The sequence below is a fragment of the Chinchilla lanigera genome, unplaced genomic scaffold (assembly GCF_000276665.1).
Source record: "Chinchilla lanigera isolate Chin_1 unplaced genomic scaffold, ChiLan1.0 scaffold00071, whole genome shotgun sequence".
In the NCBI taxonomy this organism is placed as follows: domain Eukaryota; kingdom Metazoa; phylum Chordata; class Mammalia; order Rodentia; family Chinchillidae; genus Chinchilla; species Chinchilla lanigera.
Window position 1 is genome coordinate 811,291 of NW_004955472.1, and position 20,684 is coordinate 831,974.

Consider the following 20,684-nt stretch of genomic DNA (forward strand, 5'->3'; position numbering starts at 1 on the left):
AAAAAAAAAAAAAAAAAAAAAAAAAAAAAAAAAGAACAAAGTCAATTGGTATCAAATAGCATGGACATGTTATTTATAATCTTCAATTTAAACTTCTATTATCAAAGCTGATGATTATATACTGTAGTGCTTTTCAAATTCCATTTTTAGCAGATGGACTCCCTACTTTTTTTATTTTATGGAAAAGGGATAAAACAAAATTTTGTAACAAAATAATAGGAGAATAACAGTAGTTAATATATTACATGTTGTTATCTTTAAAGTAGTTGCTCAGATGGGCTGGGGATTTAGCTCAGTGGCACAGCGCCTGCCCGGCAAGCGTGATGTCGTGAGTTTGATTCCCGGTACCGGAAAAAACCCAAAAAAGTAAAAATAAAAAATAAAGTAGTTGCTCAGGGTACAAGATATGGCCATAAAAATTTCTCCAACTGATATTAGTACAAATCTTCGTTCTTAATGATTTAAAAGACACTAATAGCATAACTTACACTTTTTCCCTTTTCCCTTGTCCTTTCCCTTTCTACTCATCCTACTTCCTTTTTCCTTTTGAATAATTTCTTCCCACTTCACAATAGCTACTGTACATTTTAGACCTTATTTACTCTTTCAAATTCTCACATAAGGGAGACAACCCGATGTTTATATATGTGAATCCCCTACTTTCCCAACTGAAATTCTGTAGGACAGATACGGAACTGCTCTTTTGGAATCAAGACCTTCAGATGAGGGCGCCAGGACAAAGCCCCTTTGACCTTCCCTACTCTTGCAACAGAGCCTAAGATTCCTCTAGGGAAACAGAGCTTGAAAATTATCAACGAGTAAATTCCAAGCTGGAAATAGGAGCTACTTCTGTAAATGGAGGTATTTCAATGTGTAAAGAAATACAGGGGGAAAGTCTAACTTACCCAGAGCACAAGGACATTGACAAGACGGTCTATATGCGTCCGTTTAAAGGTGGACTTTCCACTGTTCTGCATTAATTTGGTGTCTGGCCCTAAGTAAAACAAGGAGACATCAAATCTTAGAATCCCTGAATATACTTAGGGGCTTGAAATTTGGCCGGAGTTACCTTTATGTTCACCTATTCTAACCTCTTCGGTAATTCCAGGAGTTACGGACCTGGAGAAGAGCTCGCACTGGTCCTAATAACCCAGAGGGAAACACTGCTCAGGGTGGCCTCTGCGTCCTTACTGAAACGCATTCCTGCCCACTCCTCTCCTTGCAGTATCTCAGTGTTGCCTTTCCTAGGTAAGTCAGGAATCACAAGCTTCTCTCAACACCATTTGGTTTATTTGGCTTAGGGAAGGAATCTTCTGATACAGAGATCTCTGCCTTCTTTGGGGGCCTCCATGCTGGGTCAATCTATATTTAGTTTCTAACTGGGAATGGAAGACAGAGGCAGTGACAGTGATTTCTCCTGAGGCAGAGGATGAGGAGCTGAGGTTTTTTCCGGGCCAAGGGACCCTGTCTTTCTTCACGACAGGGCAGACATAATTAGAAGTGAAAAGCTTTTCATAGCCACTGGGACTAGAGTTGCAAATTACTAACTAGAGATACGGCTGCAGAGCAAGAAACGTGAGAGGCTTAGAAGAAACTGTAAGTAGCAGTTTCTCTGGCCTTTCACCATCTGATTAGTATTCTTGCGTGTGCTCTCAGGAGGGAATTTCATCAATGTTGACAACTTCCTGGTATGCAGGCAAACACCATTCTTTCCTCTGAAGCATTTTGCGAAGGGCTTGAAGTCAGGAGAAGTCTGGCACAGAACCTGGAAGCTTTGGGGACAACTGCTGGGATCCTTCGGAAGTGTCTCCCTGGGGCTTGGTCCCTTGTTTTCCATAGGAGATTGGGAGCTCCATGTCTAGGAGTAGGCTCTCTAGAAGAGGATCTGGGAACCTGAGCTGAACAGTGTTCGCTATGGTAAATCCTGCTCAGTGCTTCCTACTATGGTGGCTGTGCTACAGTTTAGATCTTAAACGTCCCACAGAAGATTGTGTGTTGGAGGCTTAGCTCCCAGCTGACGGTGCTAGTGGTGGAAACTTTAGGGGGTGTGACCTCACTGGAAGAAGGTAGGTCATTGGAGGCAAGGCCTTGAAGGGTTTACAAAGTCTCCTCCTTTAACACCAAGTTAGTTCCCACAAGCAGGTGTTAAATGAACTGGTCATTAAAGAGGAATATAGTATATGGAATATTCAGAACAAAGAAATGGTCGAAGAAAACTCCAACTTGATGACTTTGCTTTTATTTGCACAGCTCTTACATGCAGTACTGTAATGCATAACAGAATATAAAGCTACAGTATTGCACTGTACAGTACGATCAGTAAAAATTACAGTATCACATAAACAAAGTACACTGCACAAAAAAGACAGTGAGGCTCTATAAATAAGTTGTACAGAAGTGTACAAAAAAAAGGTGAGTTGTAAGTCCGAGTGGTGGTTTGTAAGCTGAGCAGCCATGAAATAGGTGGGTCCTGAACGAGGAGCATCTGTGCTGGACCTGACCCTTTCTTCCCTTTTTTTGTTTCTGGCCACCATGTGCTGAGAGGCTTTGCTCACCACACACTCCCATCATGATGCTCCACCTCACCACAGTCCCAGAGTAACGGCCCTGTGACCGTGGACGGAAACCTCTGGAACTGTGAACCCAAATAAACCCTCCCTCCCCCTAAGTTGTTTCTCTCAGGCATTTTATCACAACACCAGAAAGCTGACGAACACAGTCATCAGTGCCCATTGTTGCTGAGGGTGTGGAATGGCATAGGAGCATCCCCCGTTATCCTGAAACACAACCCAGGAAAATCCCTTGCTAAGCATTATGGGTGTGGTTCCAAATGTTATCTGAAGAAAGGCCACTACTAACGTGGTGCCTTCTCTCTGACATAATTCTTTAGGTTATATTTTATATTATTGTCCATAATAAGCACTGCTTTTACTCTCTCCCTGTGGGAGTAACCTGCAAGTATAATCTCCCATTTCACACCCTAATTCTCTTGTTCTTTGTTTGTATGTATCCTTCTGTGTCCAGATATGTTTGCAAAGAATGTCCTGTGAGCTTGGAACACTAAGACTTCATTATGTTGGCAGTGCACTGCTTAGGAAAAAGAAGTCCCTTTTTTCTAAGAAATAAGATTTTTCTTCATCCATCCATCCATCCATCCATCCACCACCCTCCATATCTATCTCTAAGCTGTAGTGTCCACATCTATATCTATATATCTACATCTGTGTCCATATCTATGTCTCTAAGTGGCATGTCTGTACCCTAAGTTAAGCACGCCCCACTTGGTGGAGGACGGACCCCTGTGGGCCGGGTCTGGCTGTGGCTGTGGCAAACGCACCCGTATAAACCACCAGGCCGTAGCACCACTCCGTGTGCCTGATGACGCAGCCTCGGAGCAGCAGCTTGTCATGGCCGAGCAAGTACTGCTGCCCTTTGTAGGTCAGGATGCCTGTGAATTTGTCCAGCTTGTTATTGGGAGGATCACACTTTACTTCTCCTGCGGAAAAATAAGGAAGGCAGAGTCCTGGTTCTGTAATCTTAGGTTTTCCTAACAGAATGGAAGGAGGCTCAACAGAAAAGCAAAAAGAAAACCCCTTTCAAAATATCACATTTTTCTTATCTTCTCCCCGTGACTCCCTCTATTTTACTAGCTCCCTTCCAAAAAGCAGACAAAGGTTTCTGGGCGCCAAGGAAGAACAATTCTGTATCTGACGTGAATCATCCAGAGAGAGAAAAACCTGTAAGGTAACTTACCACCATTAGTACTGTCAGAATTGTTGGTCTCTGAGTTTGAAGGAAGTCCTTAAAGCAATAAAACACTAGGTATATTTTTTTTAAAATGGAAATAATTTGGCTTTTTCATGATTAATAAAGTAAATATGCCCCTATAAATACTTATGCAATGCTAAAATGATAATGAAAGTAAAATCTACCCATTGTCTAAAGAAAAGTACTATTAATCTTTTGAATTATAACCTTTCAATTTTTTTCCTATAATGCACTCATCACATTTCCCAAAAAGGATTGTTTATATAATGTGCAGTCTTCTGTAATCTGTATTTTTCTCCTGTTAATATGGTATGAGTATTTTCCATGTCAATAACTATCAACTTGTATATTTCTGTAATAAGTTGTACAGAGCTTCCTGTAAGGATGTACTATGCTTCACTTAGCCAGTCCTTTGCAATGAAAGTTTGGGTGGGCAACTCTATTTCCTAACTCACCATCAAAAGCAGACAGCAGCTCCAGGTTATCTTCCAAGTCACTGGTAACTGAGATGGCCTGCTTCACTTTCAGGTTGGTTTCACTAGAGTAAAGAGCACAGGATCACCAGAGGATAGCCTATACACGTAACAGGAGCATAGGGCCAGTTTCTCCTATGTCTTCATGGGATTTTAGAAAACACATGTTTCCAGCAGAGCCTGGCCATGGATTTAAGCTGTAAGAGTTCCCTGCTTTCATGGGCAGGACCAAGCTGAGATAACTGCAAGGAAGCCAAATGTTAGCCCACTCACTGCCCTCACCCCCTGTAACACAGCACCACTAAGGTAACTAACCCAGAGAGCCGGCTGGTCAGATGCACTGGAAAAGCTGAAGAGACGTCAGGAAGGGACCGGGAGGTGGCACCTGCTCCCTTCAAGAATAAGGAGCAGGTTCTGGTGAAAACCTACACCCACCTCCCAGGCAACATACTCCCAAAGTCACAGACGTTTACAGCGCCCAGGAAGGGCCTGTAATGAAGCACTTGCCAATACAAGAATGTACAGAGACACAGCCAAAACAGAAGCCACATTTCACAAAGCTTGAGGCACCAAAAGGAATAGTCTTAAGAATGCAGACTGATACAAAACTCTGTACAGGAGCTCTTTGAAGATGGCCCTGATCCTCCTAAGACCTTAGCTTTTTTGAATCAGTAAATACTTTTTTCCATACTCAGTTTTCTCCTACAAACTCTAGAGCTTTATTCTGAAACTTTACAGCTCTATTAACCTCTTTCCAGCTACAGCCGTCCCTGAGTATCTCCAGGGGATTGGATCTAGGACTCCCTCCACAGATACCCAAATCCATGGATGCTCAAATTCCTTATATAAAATGGTACAGTTTGGGTGCAGTTCCTATACACACCCTCAGGTATATTTTAAATAACCCCTCCATCACTTGTAATTTTTTTTTCTGGTACTAGAGATTAAAACCAGTGAGTGTTGAGCTACATCCCCACATCTTTTCTAAAATTTTATTTTGAGATAAGGTCTTTCTAAGTTTCCCAGGCTGGCCTTGAACTCAGCATTCTCCTGCCTCAGCCTCTTGAGTACCTGAGATTATAGGTAGGCACCACCACACCTCACAATTTATAATTCTTAATACACTGTAAATGCTATGCAAATACTTGCTATTTATATTGTTTAGGGAAAAACAACAAGGAAAAAGATCTGTATATGTCCAGTGTGGATGTAAATTTTTCCAGTATTTTTAACGTGTGGGTCTGGGAGCGGCAGATATAGAATCTCTGGGTATGGAAGGCTGACTGTACAGCTGCACATGATGTTTCCCACTTAGAGATGGAGAATATGGAGTTTGCCCACATTCTGCACCCAGCTGATGCTCCATCAGTGCTGCTACGAGCTCAGCCTTAGCCGGGCCCCAAGGATCTGGCTTCCTCTCTTCTCTCACACGGATATTTCTAGGGTCTCCATTTACCTGAGAATAAAGTGAATGCCCTGTTTCATGCTCTCAGTGAGAGGTCCCTGTAAGCTGGATGAAACTGCTGGAGTGAAGCATCAGGAGGGAAGGCTTACCCGTCCAGTTCTGCTGTTTCTATGTATGCCAGACCGTACGGCTCACTGCTTGAGAGCAATAATATATCTGCCTGTTATAAGAAAAGCCAGAGAAGATGAGAAAAACAGGCCTTTAGGAATAGATATTCACCCAGAGAAGCTGGTTTTAACTTTCTCTTTCTGGGACCCACTGCTGCTTCCACACACCCTCTTCCAGAGCCATTCACACTCTACCTGCAGCTAGGGTGAGGGATGGATGAGAACGAGGGTCTTGTCCTGGGAGCTGCTGGTCTCCGGGGCAAAGGGAGGCGGGTGAATGTCACCAGGCGTGGTGGCAGCAGAAGTGCTTGCCCTATGGGTTCCTAGTTCCTACTCAAGCCGAAAACCCGAAAGCCACAGCCAGGAGAGGTACTCACTGTAACAGGCTGATTATTTTTAAGTTTGATTATATCTCCCACTTGGACATTCATCCATTTGTCCTCCTCCATCCTGTAAGAAAATGATCTCTCAATGTCTGCTCTGAGTATTTCCCCAAAGCTCTTATTTTGATAATCAAGAAACAAAACACCAAACACAACAACACAACAACACAAAACAGGCTGAGATGAACAAAGACCAGGGCCAGGAGGGTCAAGTCAGTTTGCGATGCACCCTTGCTGCTCCAGGGACAGGCCCATTTCTCTGGACTTCGGGCTCGAAGGGTTCCCTAGAACTCTATGGAAGTATATATAGATATACGTGCACATAAGAATCTTAAAGGTGAAATAGTTTAAATAGTGAAGAAGTATGGAAAAGAAACAATTAAAGTCTCTCTCCACAACCTCTCTCCTGCCCTAAAGGTAGCCCCTGCATTTTCTTGTATTTCATTCTAGAAAATATTAATTCATAAAATCCCGTATGATATATACATTTAAAAGTTATATACCAGATACATAACTTTTTTCACTTAATAATATATCATGCCCAGTGTGGTGGTGCACGTCTGTAATCTGAGCACTCAGGAGGCTGAGGCAGGATTGCCGCAAGTTCAAGGCCATCCAGGGCTACGTAGTGAGTTCAAGACCAGCCTGAACTACACAGCAAGACCCTCAAAAAAAAAAAAAAAATCCTGGAGAACACATATAGAAGTTGTGGCTCATTCTTTTCCATAGCGGAGATGTACTCTATTATATGGTTATAACAAATTTATTTACTTATGTAAAAATTGGACTACTTTTGACCCTTGAAATGCCACTCCCCATGAAAGGCAGCCTGGAAGTGTGAGCAGATTCTACAATAATGCTGGCTCTTCCCTTCCTCTTTTTGTGCTCAATTTCTCCAACTGCATAGCATCTGTAAGTCCTTCCTCCCCGACGAAGGATTAAGGAGGGGTACGCATTGCCAGCGCAGATGGCTCACTCCTCCGTGAGCAATTCTGCTGTGCTAGTACCCACAGAACAGCGAAAGAGAGCGCACACTTAGAAAGCAGTCTGCAGTTCATCTTGACGCAGCTCTGGCCCCTGTGGACCATGACATACGCCACTGCCTTGCCAGACACACAGAAGAATAGGGATTCTCAGAACATCTTTTCTTTGAGAAGGGCCAAATTTCTTTTATATAAAAATTCCTTTAATATATACTCACTCTTTTAGTTGATTTTCTGATCCTACTGAAGATTAGTAACTACAAGCCTTGAAGAAAGACATCTGAATGTTTGTTTTATTCATTTTTGATCTGACATTGATCTGACATTTACTTGTGTGTGTGTGTGGTATAGGGGCTCAAACTCAGGACCTTGTGCTTGTGAAGCAGGCACTTATGCCACTGAGCTGTATCCCCAGCCCCCTGACATTTACTTCTGTGGGTTCTCTGGCATTCTATCTACCATTATTTTTACAGTGAAACATGAAGAGGAAGCAATGCTATATAACGTTCTGGTTTCTCCTGGAGATATAAATGCTTATATTTTATTACATAAGAAGTTGCCAGACTATTACAGTTTGTTCCTAGACAATTTTAACAACCATGTGTCCCAGACTTTGGGAAGGGGCAGATACTCCCTACTGGTTTAAAATATGGAATCCTGTTGTGCCGTAAGTACATTTTAAATTTCCAGGTGTTGTGTCCTACTTTGTGTAGAAAGTGTATCAGAGAGCTGGAGAAGCCAGTACTGTGACTTCAAGGAGACTGTTTATATTATATTCTGTTTTGTATGAATGGTACCTCCTGGAGTCCTGTAACACGCTGGTTTTCCATATCACAAATACTTAGAGATACTTGATAAAATAAAGCCAGTACTTTTCCAAAAGCAAGGCTATACTTGGCATAAAGTAAGGAGCCAGAAAAAAAGAGGGGAGTGAAATCTAGAACCGTACGTAGGATCTAAAGATCTTGCCTAGGGTGGGCAAGGGGATTACCAGTTGTTTTTTTTTTTTTAAAGAGTAAAAGAAGGATAACATGATAATGGGGGGCGCTTACCAAATTACAGGCAAAGTGGTAGGAAATTATCAATGGTTATTGTTTTACATATTGTTATCTACAAGATAGTTTCTCAGGAAAACAAACAGACAAGTAATAGTGAAGAACAGACAAAAGAGGTAGGAGATTATCAATAGTTGTTGTACTATACTTTGATATCTTCAAATCCCTAAAGAGGGATTGCCAGTTTTAACAATCTAGTAATCTGAGTTTTAATTTCTCCCTGCAGAGAGACAACAGATGAAGGCTTATGATCTTAAGAGGTAAAAGTTTGGAACTAATAACTCCCCATAAAGCATTAAAGGACAATACCAATGGTGAAAGGCTGGTCTAAAAAATAACTCAACCCACTGGTGAGACAGTTTGCCAATGTCCTACATGTTAGGTGGGTGGGTGGGGTCAGTGAATGAGGACTCTGCCCTGAGAATTTGAACTTCGGATGGTATAGGGTTCACATTTAAACTGCCTCCAGCTGGGCATGGTGGTGCACACCTGTAATCCCAGCACTCGGAAAGCTGAGGCAGGAGGATCACTGCGGGTTTGAGGCTGGCCTGGGCTAACAAGATCAAGACCAGCCTGAACTGCATCAGAAAACCCTATCTCAAAAAGACTAAAACAAAACAACAAAAAACTTCCTCCAAATTAAGTGGTGGCAGATGAAACCCTAAGTCACTTGGCAGAAGCAAATACAAACCTCTGCAGAGGGCTGTAACTTCAGCTGAGGCTACGTAGAGCTCCCAACAAAAAGTTCTTTTCTGTTATCTATCTATTTATTTATTTATCTTTATTTATTGAGACAGAGTTTCACCCTGCAGTTCAGGCTTGCCTTGAATTCACTATGTAGCTCAGGCTGGTCTTGAACTCACAGCCATCCTCCTGCCTCAGCCTCCCAAGTGCTGGGATTACAGGCATGTGCCACCACACCTGGCAAAAGCTCTTTTAAACATATGCTTGTAAACAGAATTACTCAGAAATGAAAAATGACAAAAACTGCAACTTGCGAAACAGAAACTTTTGAGGTAGCAGCATTCTCAGTGGGTTCTAGAAAAGGAAAGCTGTGTTTTGGAAAGGACCTACTCTAAAATTACGCCTCAGCTTTGCATATTACATGAATCTGACCCTGCTTACGGTGTCTAACCAGGGCCATGCTAGTTAACACCCACCCCCAGTCCCTCTGTGACGAATTCTTCTCCAGTGGCGCTATGCAACCCAAGCACTGCTTACTCGGGGGAGTTCGCTGGTCTAGCTTCTCCTGGTCAGCGCCTCCCAGCTCACCCAGTCTCAGAAACACTCGGTTCTGTCTTGTCTTTTTATTCCTATTTCCCTTTCTTTCTTCCTGACCACAACTGACCTTTTGGGTGTCTTATGAAAAGTTTTAAACGTTCAATCTTCTGAGGAAAAAAATCCACAGTGAGTAACAATCGGACACAATACACAGAAGGATTATACGCTTAAGAACTTCAGATCATCTGATAAAAAGCTATAGCTCCTCAGTGTTCCTCTACAAGGCCACCATGAGAAAGTCTGCACCTCACTTCTGAATTCCATTAAGCTTGCACTTTCTTGGAATCCTGGTTCTGCCCATAGTGGTCACTCTTCCTTTCACACAATGCCTACCCATCGAATTCTTCCCACCCCTTAACACCTGGTACCAATATCACCTCTCCTAGGAAGTCCTCCTTGATCCCCCTTGCTGGCTATGATTGCTATAATAACCGGCTGTACCTCTTACTTACGAAGTAGTCCTCCTACTTCGCTTTGTACAGGAATATGCTTTTCCCTTCCCAGTCTTGCCAACACTTTAAGTGGCTGTGACCAAGCACCATAGCCGTGAGGTCAACATGACACTGTCCTCAGACTGCTACAGGAGATAACCTGACCCACAAAGGCTACTGTGGAATGGCCAGTACGCCATGACAAAACCCACTGTTTGAAAGACAAACGTCTTGATACTAACTTGAAAATATTCACTTACATACTAATATAATGTTCTAATACATTAATTGCTTTAATATATTATCTCACTTTTATTTTCATAGGCACCCTCGGAGGTAGAGAATGTAATTTCCACTTTATAGACATCTGAAGTAACACGGCAATTTCAGGGCATGCTAGATGACACCTACAGTTCTTCCAACGTCTGACCCAAGGTCCGTTCACTCTCCTGCTGCCCGCCCAGGTGACCCAGCACGCCAGGCCTCAGCAAGGTTGGCTCTCCCAGGACGGGGCGGCCTCACCTGGCCCCTCGCGAGGACCTTACCTGCCATTTGCCAGCAGCAGAACAGGACGGTTGTTAACTTGATTGTCATTTTGGTGCCTTTTCTAAAATCACACAAGAAAATGTTCAGCAAACAGACACACAGCAAACTGTACATGGAACTTTAACATTTTGGAACATTGCCCAGTGTAATTCCTGTCTTTGTAATTCTCCTTTCTCCTGCCTCACAGTCCTTCTACCATGAAAACCAGACTAAGAGGATAATGTCTCCTGGCGGCTGGGAGGAAGATCAGAAAAAGAACCCAGCGAGAAGAAAGAAACAAAATCTTGTTAAACATCAAAAACCAAAGCCGGGGGAACGAGAACAAACAAGTACGCCACGGACTCAGGGATAGAGTGCCGGTGACCGGCCGGACAGGGGAGGCCAGTCTGTGGCCGAGAGGGAGGCCCGCACTTGGTCCCGCCCTGCCCCGCGGAAGCTGCTGCAGAAGACAGACGCAGGGCGGAAAGGGGCAGAGACGCAAAGGCCAAATAGCAGGAGCGAATTCATGAAGCGCCCCGACGCCCCGACCCACGGGGACTGCCTCCTTCGGGTTGGGCTCATTGCCTGGGAAAAGAGGACGATGGGGATGGGGTCAGAGAGAACCCTGAACTTGACGAAATCCAGAACGGTCTCAGCACTGATGCTGAAGAGACTGAGTTCTGAACCAGAACCAGCCGGGTTACCCACGCAGGCAAGCTGAGTTTTCAGTTGCCACGGGAAACATTAGGGGTAGGGTTGTGAGCTAAAATGAGCTCAGTTGTAGAGACATAAAGTTACATTTATGTGACTGAAAAGTACATGTCCACATGTGCTAACCCCGGACTTTATGATGTTAAGGAGTTCTCAAACTTTGGTTGAAAATCTATCTTGGCAAAATCCAAGCACTCCCTGGGGAAACTGCAGGGACTGGCCTCCCAAACCGCACTAGCAGCTGTGGGGGAGGCTGGGGAAGAGTCACCTCTGCCTCTGTCCTAAGGCTTTCTAAAGCCAGAGGGCGCCCAGCTGTGCAAGGCGACTAGAACTGAAAGTTGGAGAGGGAAATGGGGGGCTGGAGAGAAGAGAAAAGAGACAGAGAGGAGAAAGAGGAAGAACAGGAGAAAGGGGGCCGGGGACAGGAACGAAGGAGAAAGAATAAAAATGGGAGGAGGAGCAGAGGAAGGAGGAGGACAGAGAAACCTGCGAAAGCTAAGGGAAGGCGGGTCTCTGCGCGGACGGGGAAGGAGGGCGGAGGAGCGCTGACAGGCGGCTGCACAGGGCCCTGCGTGCGCCTTTCTGGTGGCGCGGACCACCAGCCCCGGGCCTGTGCGAATGACTACGCGTCCCTCCGGGACAGACAAGGAAACAAGGAAGGGAAACAGTTCCTATCGCTCAGTGCGTCTCAGCGCAAGGAACATCTGGGCCGCCTCCTCGCCCACAGCCTGACTAGGTACAGCGAGGGGAGCCCAGGAAGACACTCCACCATGTCATCGATGGCATCTTTCACAGCTGTTATGGACAGCACCACCGTCAGGGGTATCACAGTTGTGTAACTTGCCAAGGGGGAAATCTGGGGAATTGTCTGTGAAGGGAAAGAAAGAGAATCCAGGGTCAGGAAACTCAAAGGATTGTACGTTTCTCTCATCTCCCTGCCCCACCACTATTTTCACCTCCCTAGAATCATAATAAATCCAATAGTCCAAGTTGCTTTCTGCTGCTATATAGCTTTTACCCCTGTAGCCCTCAAATATAAGTAAAGAACAGTCTGTACATTGCTACCTGTCTGTTCTCAATTCCACTACCTTTGTCCTGATGGAGAAGGGACATCAGGTGTGTGTTCCCTCATGATGAAAGGTACCAGGGCAGGGTGTTATGAGTGGATGCGGGAAACCATACTCTCTCCAACATCCCTTCAGCACAAGGGGAGGTGGGGCGATCTGCCCGTCCCCTTCTCCAGTGTGGGCCTAGCCTGCGCTGATGCCTTCCCTTGTGCTAGTACTCTTGTATTCTAACCATCCTCCCTCCTCAGTACTCCAATATGTCAACTTCCTGCGTGGCAGCTGGGACAAGGAAGAATAGGGTTGGAGTGGAGTGTGTGGCTGCCTGTGGTCAAGTTAACTGACCATGCACCATGGTGAGGAGCTCGCCTTCCTTCAGGTTCCAGGACCTTGTCTCTTTCCTCCTATACAGGCTTGATTCACACTGGCTAACCCTGATCCCAGCTACACGAGGGCCCTGGCCTGAAACCCACCGATCCATTTGTCTGTGTCCAAGGAGAGACAGCATCTCTTGGTTTAGCCTGACACGAAAGAAACTGATAAATCACATACAGAAAGGGGCCCAAGAGGCAATACCTGCAGGAATACCAAAATCAGGAAATAGGCATTTGCAAGTCTCTGGAACTGTTCAAACAGGTTCATGGGCAGGAAGTTTAAGGCATTATATTTTGAGGTCTTGATGGTATTGTCCTACGAGTAAAAACAGTAACAACAAAAATCAAGACCAATCACAGGAACAAAGGACAGCTCAAAATTGGGTGGATACATTCGCCATTCAATATTCAGTGTATATTTATTGAATGCCAGATGTGGCCAAACACTGTGGTGGGAACTGTGGATACAGAGGTGGATAAGACAGATGCTCTCAGGCTGAGGCAGGAGGATCGCTGAGAGTTCGAGACCAGCCTGGGCTATAAAGTGAGTTCAAGACCAGCCTGCACTGTGTAGCGAGACCCTGTCTCAAAAAAGACAAAACAAATAAATAAACTTTTTAAAAGAGTTCAGAATAGTGTAAAACAGTGGGAAATAAGACTATATATTTGTGTTTGCTTTATCTGCACAAGAAAGCGATGATGAATATACAAAAAACTAATATGAGTGCCGTCCTGTCTGGGAGCAGATGTGGACAAGGTTGGTGCTGACGCAGGACTTTCCAATACATGTCTTTTTAATGAATCACTGACTCATACAGAGTGAAATATAACCCAATGGGAAGTGGACAAAGACCACAAACAGGTAGTTTTCAGAAAAAGAAATACAAAAGGCTAGTTAATATGAATAGATTATCAACCTCACTTAACATTAAGGGATAGGTAACAAAATGTCACTTTTCATCTAAAAGGCTGGCAAGGATGACAAGATGGATATGACAGTTTGGCAGGAATGTGGTGAAATGGGCAGCCTCCACTATAGGTAGAGACAAAAATGAATATAATTTTTTAAGCCGTGGGCAACCTGATAACATATATTATAATTTTAACATACTCTACCTTTAGGCTGTGGCCAACATGCTTCTAGGAAGCTCTCATGTGACAAACTATATGTATAATCCTGTTCATTCAGGACCATTTATATTAGAAAAACACTACAGACACTTTATTTTTTTTAATTTTTTAATTTCTTTATTTTTATTTTTTCTGGTACCGGAAATCAAACTCATGACCTTGCGCTTGCCAGGCAGGCACTGTGCCGCTGAGCTAAATCCCCAGCCCCTCTACAGACACTTTAAATGTTCATCAATAGAAGAGAAGATTGGTTAAGTAATTTAAGGTTTATCAATATATAGGAAAACAATGCCACTGTGAAATAAATAAGATACAGCTATATTTATTATAATGGATGTCTAAGTATAAAAGGTCATTATGGAACCATGCTTTCACTTGTGCAAGGAAAAGAAGCAATATTTCTTTTCTAGGAGTTCTATATCAATCCAAAACCCAAGACATATTTTCCCTGAGTTTAGGGCACTGGATTAATTTTGGCTTGAGCCCCAGGGCACCACTCACTATTGAGGAGTGCAGGAGAAAGTTGAAGCTACGTTGCAGTATCTACATCTCTAATGAACTCCCTGCTTCCCCAACAAAGGGAAATACCAGGGGAACTCCGGCCCCTTCTGAGGCAGCCAGAGGTGGGGTACTCACTGGGTATCCAAAAGAAGTGGTGAGATTTCTATTGTTGGCTTGCAGAAGTCTCTCATTTTCTGAAAACAGAGGACAGAAACAATGAGAATGATGCCCCTCCGTGGATCAGCCTGGCTGTGGGCTGCTGGCTGCTGGTGAGAATTTCACGAAGTTCTCACATTGTCTCACTGAAGAGATCTGTTTAAAAATGAAATTTTCTCTCTTTATTCAAAGAATCAAGAAATACAATAAAAGGGGTCTGGCATGGTGGTGTACCCCTGTAATCCCAGCACTTGGGAGGATGAGGCAGGAGGATCATTACAAGTTTGAGGCAAGCCTGGGTTATGTAGTGAGTTCACGGGCAGCCTGGACTGCATAGCAAGGCCCTGTCTCAAACCAAACCAAACCAAACTAAAACAAAACAAATTCCAGAAAAACAAAAAAGAGATACAGTAATACAGTAAAAGAAATACAGAAATACAGTAAAAGCTCAAGTGTTCAAGTTTTCTTGAGGCAACAGGACAAGTATCTTCTGAGGAATCTACACATTAACACTTTTCTAGTGCCTCCTTGATTATTTCTCCTCAGACATTTCTGTCAAAATAATGACAATAACTAAAACCCAAACCAAAAAACAGAAACCCAACCCCCACTCTTTTTTTTTTCCAGACAGGGTCTTCCTATGCAGTTCTAACTGGTCTTGAACTCACTATGTAGCCCAGGCTAACCTTGAATTTACAGCGATCCTCTTGCCTCAGCCTCCCAAGTGCTAGGATGACAGGTGTGCAGCACCATGCCGGGCACAAACCTAGCCCTCTCTTGCAAGTCAGTTCTAGCACCTTGTCTTGGGACAGTTGATGCTCTTTTCTGAGCCAGCTTTTCCTAAACTTGCTGGAGATAGATAGATATAGATAGGTACATATTTTGTGTATATGTGAAATAATTTATATTTTATATACAATATTATACATTTTCCCAAGGCAAGCCACAGAAACTAGAATTTATCTTCCCCTGAGGAGGTTGTAGAGCCCCTACCTTTCTTAAAGCTGGCCATAAGAAAATTCTCTGACTTATTTTGTCTGATCGTAAGTTATACGACCCTCCTTACTCCAAAGTATTCTGCTCCATGCCTTGGAGGAAGGACTTCTGCACAGAACAAGGCCAACAAGCGTCTGGACGGACAGGCCATGACAGTGAAGGGCCACAAATCTGTGGCCACAGAAATGTGAGGTTCGGACAGAGAAGAGCCACACAATGATTTTAAAAAGAGGAAAGTAGGTTTATTATAAAAACCTACTGACTCTATGAACATAGTCCAATAATACATCACCACACGACAGCGCCAGCGATGAGGGGGTCCCTGAGGAAGGGCACTTGTCAGATAGAGCCTTCGGCAGGTGAGAAAGAAATCCCGAGCCACACTGTTTCTGGTTTTTTTTTTTGTACCAGGAATCAAACTCAGGACCACAAGGTCCTGCCTGCTTGCCAGGCAGGCCATCGTGCCACTGAGCCGTATCTCCGGCCTCTCCGTTTCTTAAGGACATGTTCAGACAAAAGTGAGTTGGTGCCAACAGGCCTGAATGGCCGGAAGCGATCATTCCCAGCCTTGGCTAGAGCCTGGGCACAGGCTCTCCTTTGGTTGTTAACAGTTATCGCTATACACTCCTTTCTCGGGGGATAGTCAACCTCGCTGCAGAAAAGCATGTAGCCAAGGTCATTTCAGCAAACAAGCACATTCCAGAAGACTCTTGTCACTTTACTCTTTTCCTTACATAAGTCCTGCTGAATCTCTCCACATAGTCTACTGGCAAGCATGTCTACACAGTGAAGTCCTCATAAAACCCTAACAGGATAGGGTTTGGAGAACTTCTAGACAGATCGACATGTAGAAGCTTGCAGGGAGGTGAATGAGGCTTGCACATGTGCTGGGAGGGTTGTGTACCCCGGCTCCATGGGGATGAAAGCTCCTGCACTGAAGGCCCCTCCAGACTTTGCACTACATGTCTCTTTGTCTGGCTTCTTGAATGTATCCTTTATAATAAACTAGTAAATGTAAGCATAGTGCTTCCCTCATCTGCTCTAATAATGGGTCCCGAGGAGGTCATGGGAAACTCAGTATCTGGTCAGTCCGAAGTTCCAGCAGTCCACCCAGATTTGCATCTGGGTCTGAAGTGGAGCTGGCCAGGTTACGCCCTCAAGCTGCAGGGTCAGATACTATCGACTTGGAGACAGTGATAGAAGTAAACGGGATTAGAGGACACCAGCAGCTGACATCTGCTGCTGCAGAACCCAATCCCTGCTGGTTGGGAGAAATCCTCACTTTTTAGGGTCACAGAAGTCTTCCGTGTTGATGACAATATGAGTACAGAGGGAAAAAGTCACGTTCACTGACACGCTTGCTTCATTAAATTTCACGGAAGCCAGTGTGCTGGATTCTGGGAGCGGGGAGAGGGATGGGGACAAAACGGTGAATAAGGCAGAGGCCCGGAGTCCACGGGACTTGAGTGTACTAGGAGCAAGTCAGGTAATTGTAATACACGATGGACTCATCCTAACGAAACACCGAGGTGTTAAAACTATTAGCAATGGTGAGCCTATTTACATCACATGAAGAAACTAAATATTAGACTCACCCCTCAGCATCTGTCTACAGGGGTGAGTTCTAGGACCCTTATGGACACCCAAATCCACGATGCTCAAGTCTCACATGAAGTAAGGTGGTATTTGCATATAATCTACGCACATTCTTTTGTGTACTTTACATAACCTCTAAATGATATATAATACCTAATAGAATTTAAATGCTATATAAATATTTGTTATATTGTTTAGTGTTGGAGACCACTACAAAGTGGCTCTGAGCTGGATTTAATATTAACCAATTGGCTTTCCATGTTTACTTATGAGTTGTTGGAAGCTTAGGCGCTTTGTCTGAAGATAGGCAGTGGACTCATAGCAAGTAAACCACTGGTCACTGCTGAGGCCTGTACTGGCCTGTAAACCTGTGACACCTCAAAGGACAGGGTGAGGCCACAGCTGAGGACGTCTGGCTCCAACCCCAATTAACTACGAGGAGACTGCAGCTGCAGGCATCTCCCTCCTGCTGTGAAGGCCTTCCTGGAGATAACATAGTTCTCCTAAATTAACGTAATGTGTTACTTGGAAAAGTCCTGCCCAGATTCCCACATTTTCTTGAGTATCCTCCTCCTTTGTTTGAAAACCAAACAAATACGTCCTTCCCAGAGAAGTCTTGGTCTAAACTCAGAGAACATCGAAGCTGTAAGAGTTAGTCCCTCCCGGAGCGCTGAAATCATTTCCATTGTCTCATTTATTTAAGCCTTCACCATCCACTCGCTTGGGAGATTGCGGGCCTGATCAGCCTGCAATAACAAGGGTTACTTAACCCGATAGTTTAGGGAATAATAACAAAGAAAAGAGTCTCCACATGTTCAATACAAAAACAATTATTTTTTCAAATACAGTATTTTCAATCGTGATTGGATGAATCCATGGATTTGGAACCATAGACACGGAGATCCGACTGTGTAATATATATAAGCTGACACATAGTCCACGGATATTTCTGCCTTGAACGCAGTGTCCCTGGGGTCTCTTCGATTCTTCCTTGATTTGACGTGTGTTCACTGGGTTCTTAGCAGGGGCTGGGCCTTGTGTTAGGTCCTAGAGTAATCAGACATAGAAAGCACCCTCCCTGACCATCTTCAGACCCCCAATCCTGGGGGGAGGTGGGCACTTTTTTTGGTGTTTTTGAGCCAGGGTCTCACTATGCAGTTCAGTCTGGCCTGGAACTTTGTAGCCCAGGCTGGCCTCGAATTCTCAGTGATCCTCCTGCCTCAGCCTCTCGAGCACTGGGTTCTAGTGGGAAGGCTGAGAAAGTCCCACAGGGTGGCACCTACCAGTGCTTGTAATCCCAGCTACACAGCAAGCTGAGACAGCACAACTGAGGATGCAATGCCAGACTGGGAAAACTGGCAAGGCCCTTTCTCAAGGTAAGAAGGGCTGAGGGCGCAGCTTTACACTCGCTGGTCCAATCCCCAGTCTCTCTCTCTCTCTCTCCCTCTCACTCTCACTCTCTCACACACACACACACACACACACACACACACACACACATGCGCGCGACACAGCGTGGAATGCAAGTCTTTCTTCCCCTTTTCTTTATTTTGTTTGCTTTTGTCACTTATTTTTGTGGCCCTAGGGGTTAAACCCAGGGCCTCACGCATGTTAGGCAAACACTCCACCACTGAGACAGGACCCCAGCCCTCCCCAACTTTTTTTGTTTTTGTTTTTGGTTCTGGGAATTGAACACAGGACCTTGTGCTTCCCCTTTTCTTTAAATCTCCTTATCCCACTGCTTAGCTCAACATAAGGCCCTGGGTTAGTAAAGATTCATTCACTGAAAAAGCACATAAGCAAAAAGATGCTTACAAACATGTTTGGCCAAATTGAGGTCAGATTTCTGCCCAAACCTCTCCAGTGGGGGATAATCACCTCTTCCTGCAAGAGGCCTACATAATCACAGAACAGCTGGGCTGACAGAAACCTCAGTGAAAGCTAATTCCTCACTGACCTCTGAATGCTGCGGTCAGCAAACAGGAGTACACTCAGCACGGTGGGAGGGAGTACGAAAGGCCCGGTGTTAAGAACAGCCGGACAAGAAGCTCACTGAAGTCCTGCGTGTTGGGCCAAGTCCAGCCCTGTTACAGCTGTCCTGTGCCTCTGCCCGACTATCCCTTTGAGCTTCGCTGATTCTGAGACAGTTAGGGGCCGCCATGAGGGGGCAGAAGCTTGAGACCCCAAAATAAGCACCTGGGACCCTATAAACTATTACCCTTCGTAGTGTGGCATGTTTCAACAGATGTCATGGGACCGTGCTACAGCCACAGAAGCACAATGTTTGCATGAAGCGAGAAATTGTTGCCGAGGAAAAACCCTAAATAAGCCCATTAGCTTTACTGCTCTTATTCAATCTAAAGAAATCACTAACTTTGGAGCTCACACTGCACGTGATACACTGTTAGTTTCCCACTAGCTGTGCTGTAAGGTAGCACCTCTGATGTGTGGGTTATGCCAACACTTGCCTAGTTACTTTGCAAAAACTTAAAGGCAGGCCCATGTACTAAAACGCTGGCTCTTCATTTGAGCCGACAGATATCCGACAGGTGGTATCTAAAACGGATGAAAGGCTTGCTACCTCTGTCTTCCTTTGTGTCTGCCTCCTGTCTCTTACCCCTTGGGTCAGTTTCTAGGATGCAGGCTGAACTTGGCCACTGCCGTTGCAGCAGGTATGTGTTTCCTGTACCCCACCCTTGTGCTTTTCCATAACTCAAGCCCTCAAAGTCTTTATAAGGCTAGGATGTTTACACAAGCTGAGGACACCAGCTGTAAAAGTACCCAGTGGTGCCTGAGCAGAGCTGGCCCTGTGAGCCCACTACACACAAGGCCAGGATGCTTCTGCACAAGAAGCGAAGCAAAGCAAACCTTCAGGAGCCCACGCCCTTGACGGTGATTACCAGCCTTGAGCCCATTCCGACAAGTCAATAAAAACCTGTTACTGTGTTCTACGCTGCTGGCTCCCTTCCGCCAAAGCGCCAGTTCCTCTGAAGCTCCTTCCCTCCGGGCCCCTCCTAATAAAGCTCTGTGTGAGCTTGCACCACTTGGCCCAGTCTCATTTCTGCCGTGTCTGGGTCAAAAGATCCCATCAATCTCATTCTGTCTGAGATTGGTGAAAAAGGACCAGGCCCTGAAGATAACAAATATCTGTTTGGCTGGCTTAACTCGGGACATGCTTGAAAACCAACACCTTACCCCTCGTCCCCTCTGAGACCTCAGCCTTCTCTCCTTTCCTCTCCAAGGCAGAGGCCACAAGAATATCATTCATTTTAGGAGTGCTCTGTTTGCCGTTCTGATCTCACTTGGAACGCAGGACAAACGATTCCTCGTCGGAGTGGAAGACGTACTCAGTCCTGTTTGACTGAGCTGCAGGACAGCACTTTCGGTGCTGCTCTGTCATAAAACCTTTCTTGGCAGGGAGCAGGGGTTGGGAAAGTATATTAAAGGCCATTAGTTAGAAACAAAATGCCTGTAACCCCAGCACTGCAGAGGCTGAGACAGGAGGCCTGAAAACTTGAGCCAAGCTTGGGCAACTTAGCAAGACTCTATGGTGGGCAGGAAGAGAGGAGAGATGAAGAAGAGGAGGAAGAAGAGGGGGGAGGAGGAAGAAGGAGAGAAGGAAGGAAGGAAGGAAGGGCTGGAGGAGGGTTTTGGTATGATGGTATGGGTTCAATCCAGAGTACA

The 20,684-nt window shown here is 44.8% G+C and overlaps 1 protein-coding gene across 7 annotated transcripts in view; it reads right to left on the minus strand.

The window, feature by feature from the left end:
* The window catches only part of LOC102011437 (phospholipid-transporting ATPase FetA-like), a 98,010-nt gene that overhangs the window by 40,655 nt on the left and 36,671 nt on the right, over positions 1-20,684 (minus strand). For 6 of the 7 annotated variants that reach the window (XM_013523039.1, XM_013523041.1, XM_005401015.2 and 3 more), the window contains 9 exons: positions 14,388-14,446; positions 12,823-12,936; positions 11,952-12,050; positions 10,492-10,553; positions 6,191-6,263; positions 5,796-5,866; positions 4,224-4,306; positions 3,338-3,496; positions 906-994 (listed from right to left, as the gene is read on the minus strand). In XM_013523039.1, coding sequence (XP_013378493.1) covers positions 906-994; positions 3,338-3,496; positions 4,224-4,306; positions 5,796-5,866; positions 6,191-6,263; positions 10,492-10,553; positions 11,952-12,050; positions 12,823-12,936; positions 14,388-14,446 — 809 coding nt within the window. Of the gene's footprint in view, positions 1-905; positions 995-3,337; positions 3,497-4,223; positions 4,307-5,795; positions 5,867-6,190; positions 6,264-10,491; positions 10,554-11,951; positions 12,051-12,822; positions 12,937-14,387; positions 14,447-14,545; positions 14,565-20,684 lie in introns of those variants that run through there. The other variant, XM_013523042.1, reaches the window with a different exon arrangement.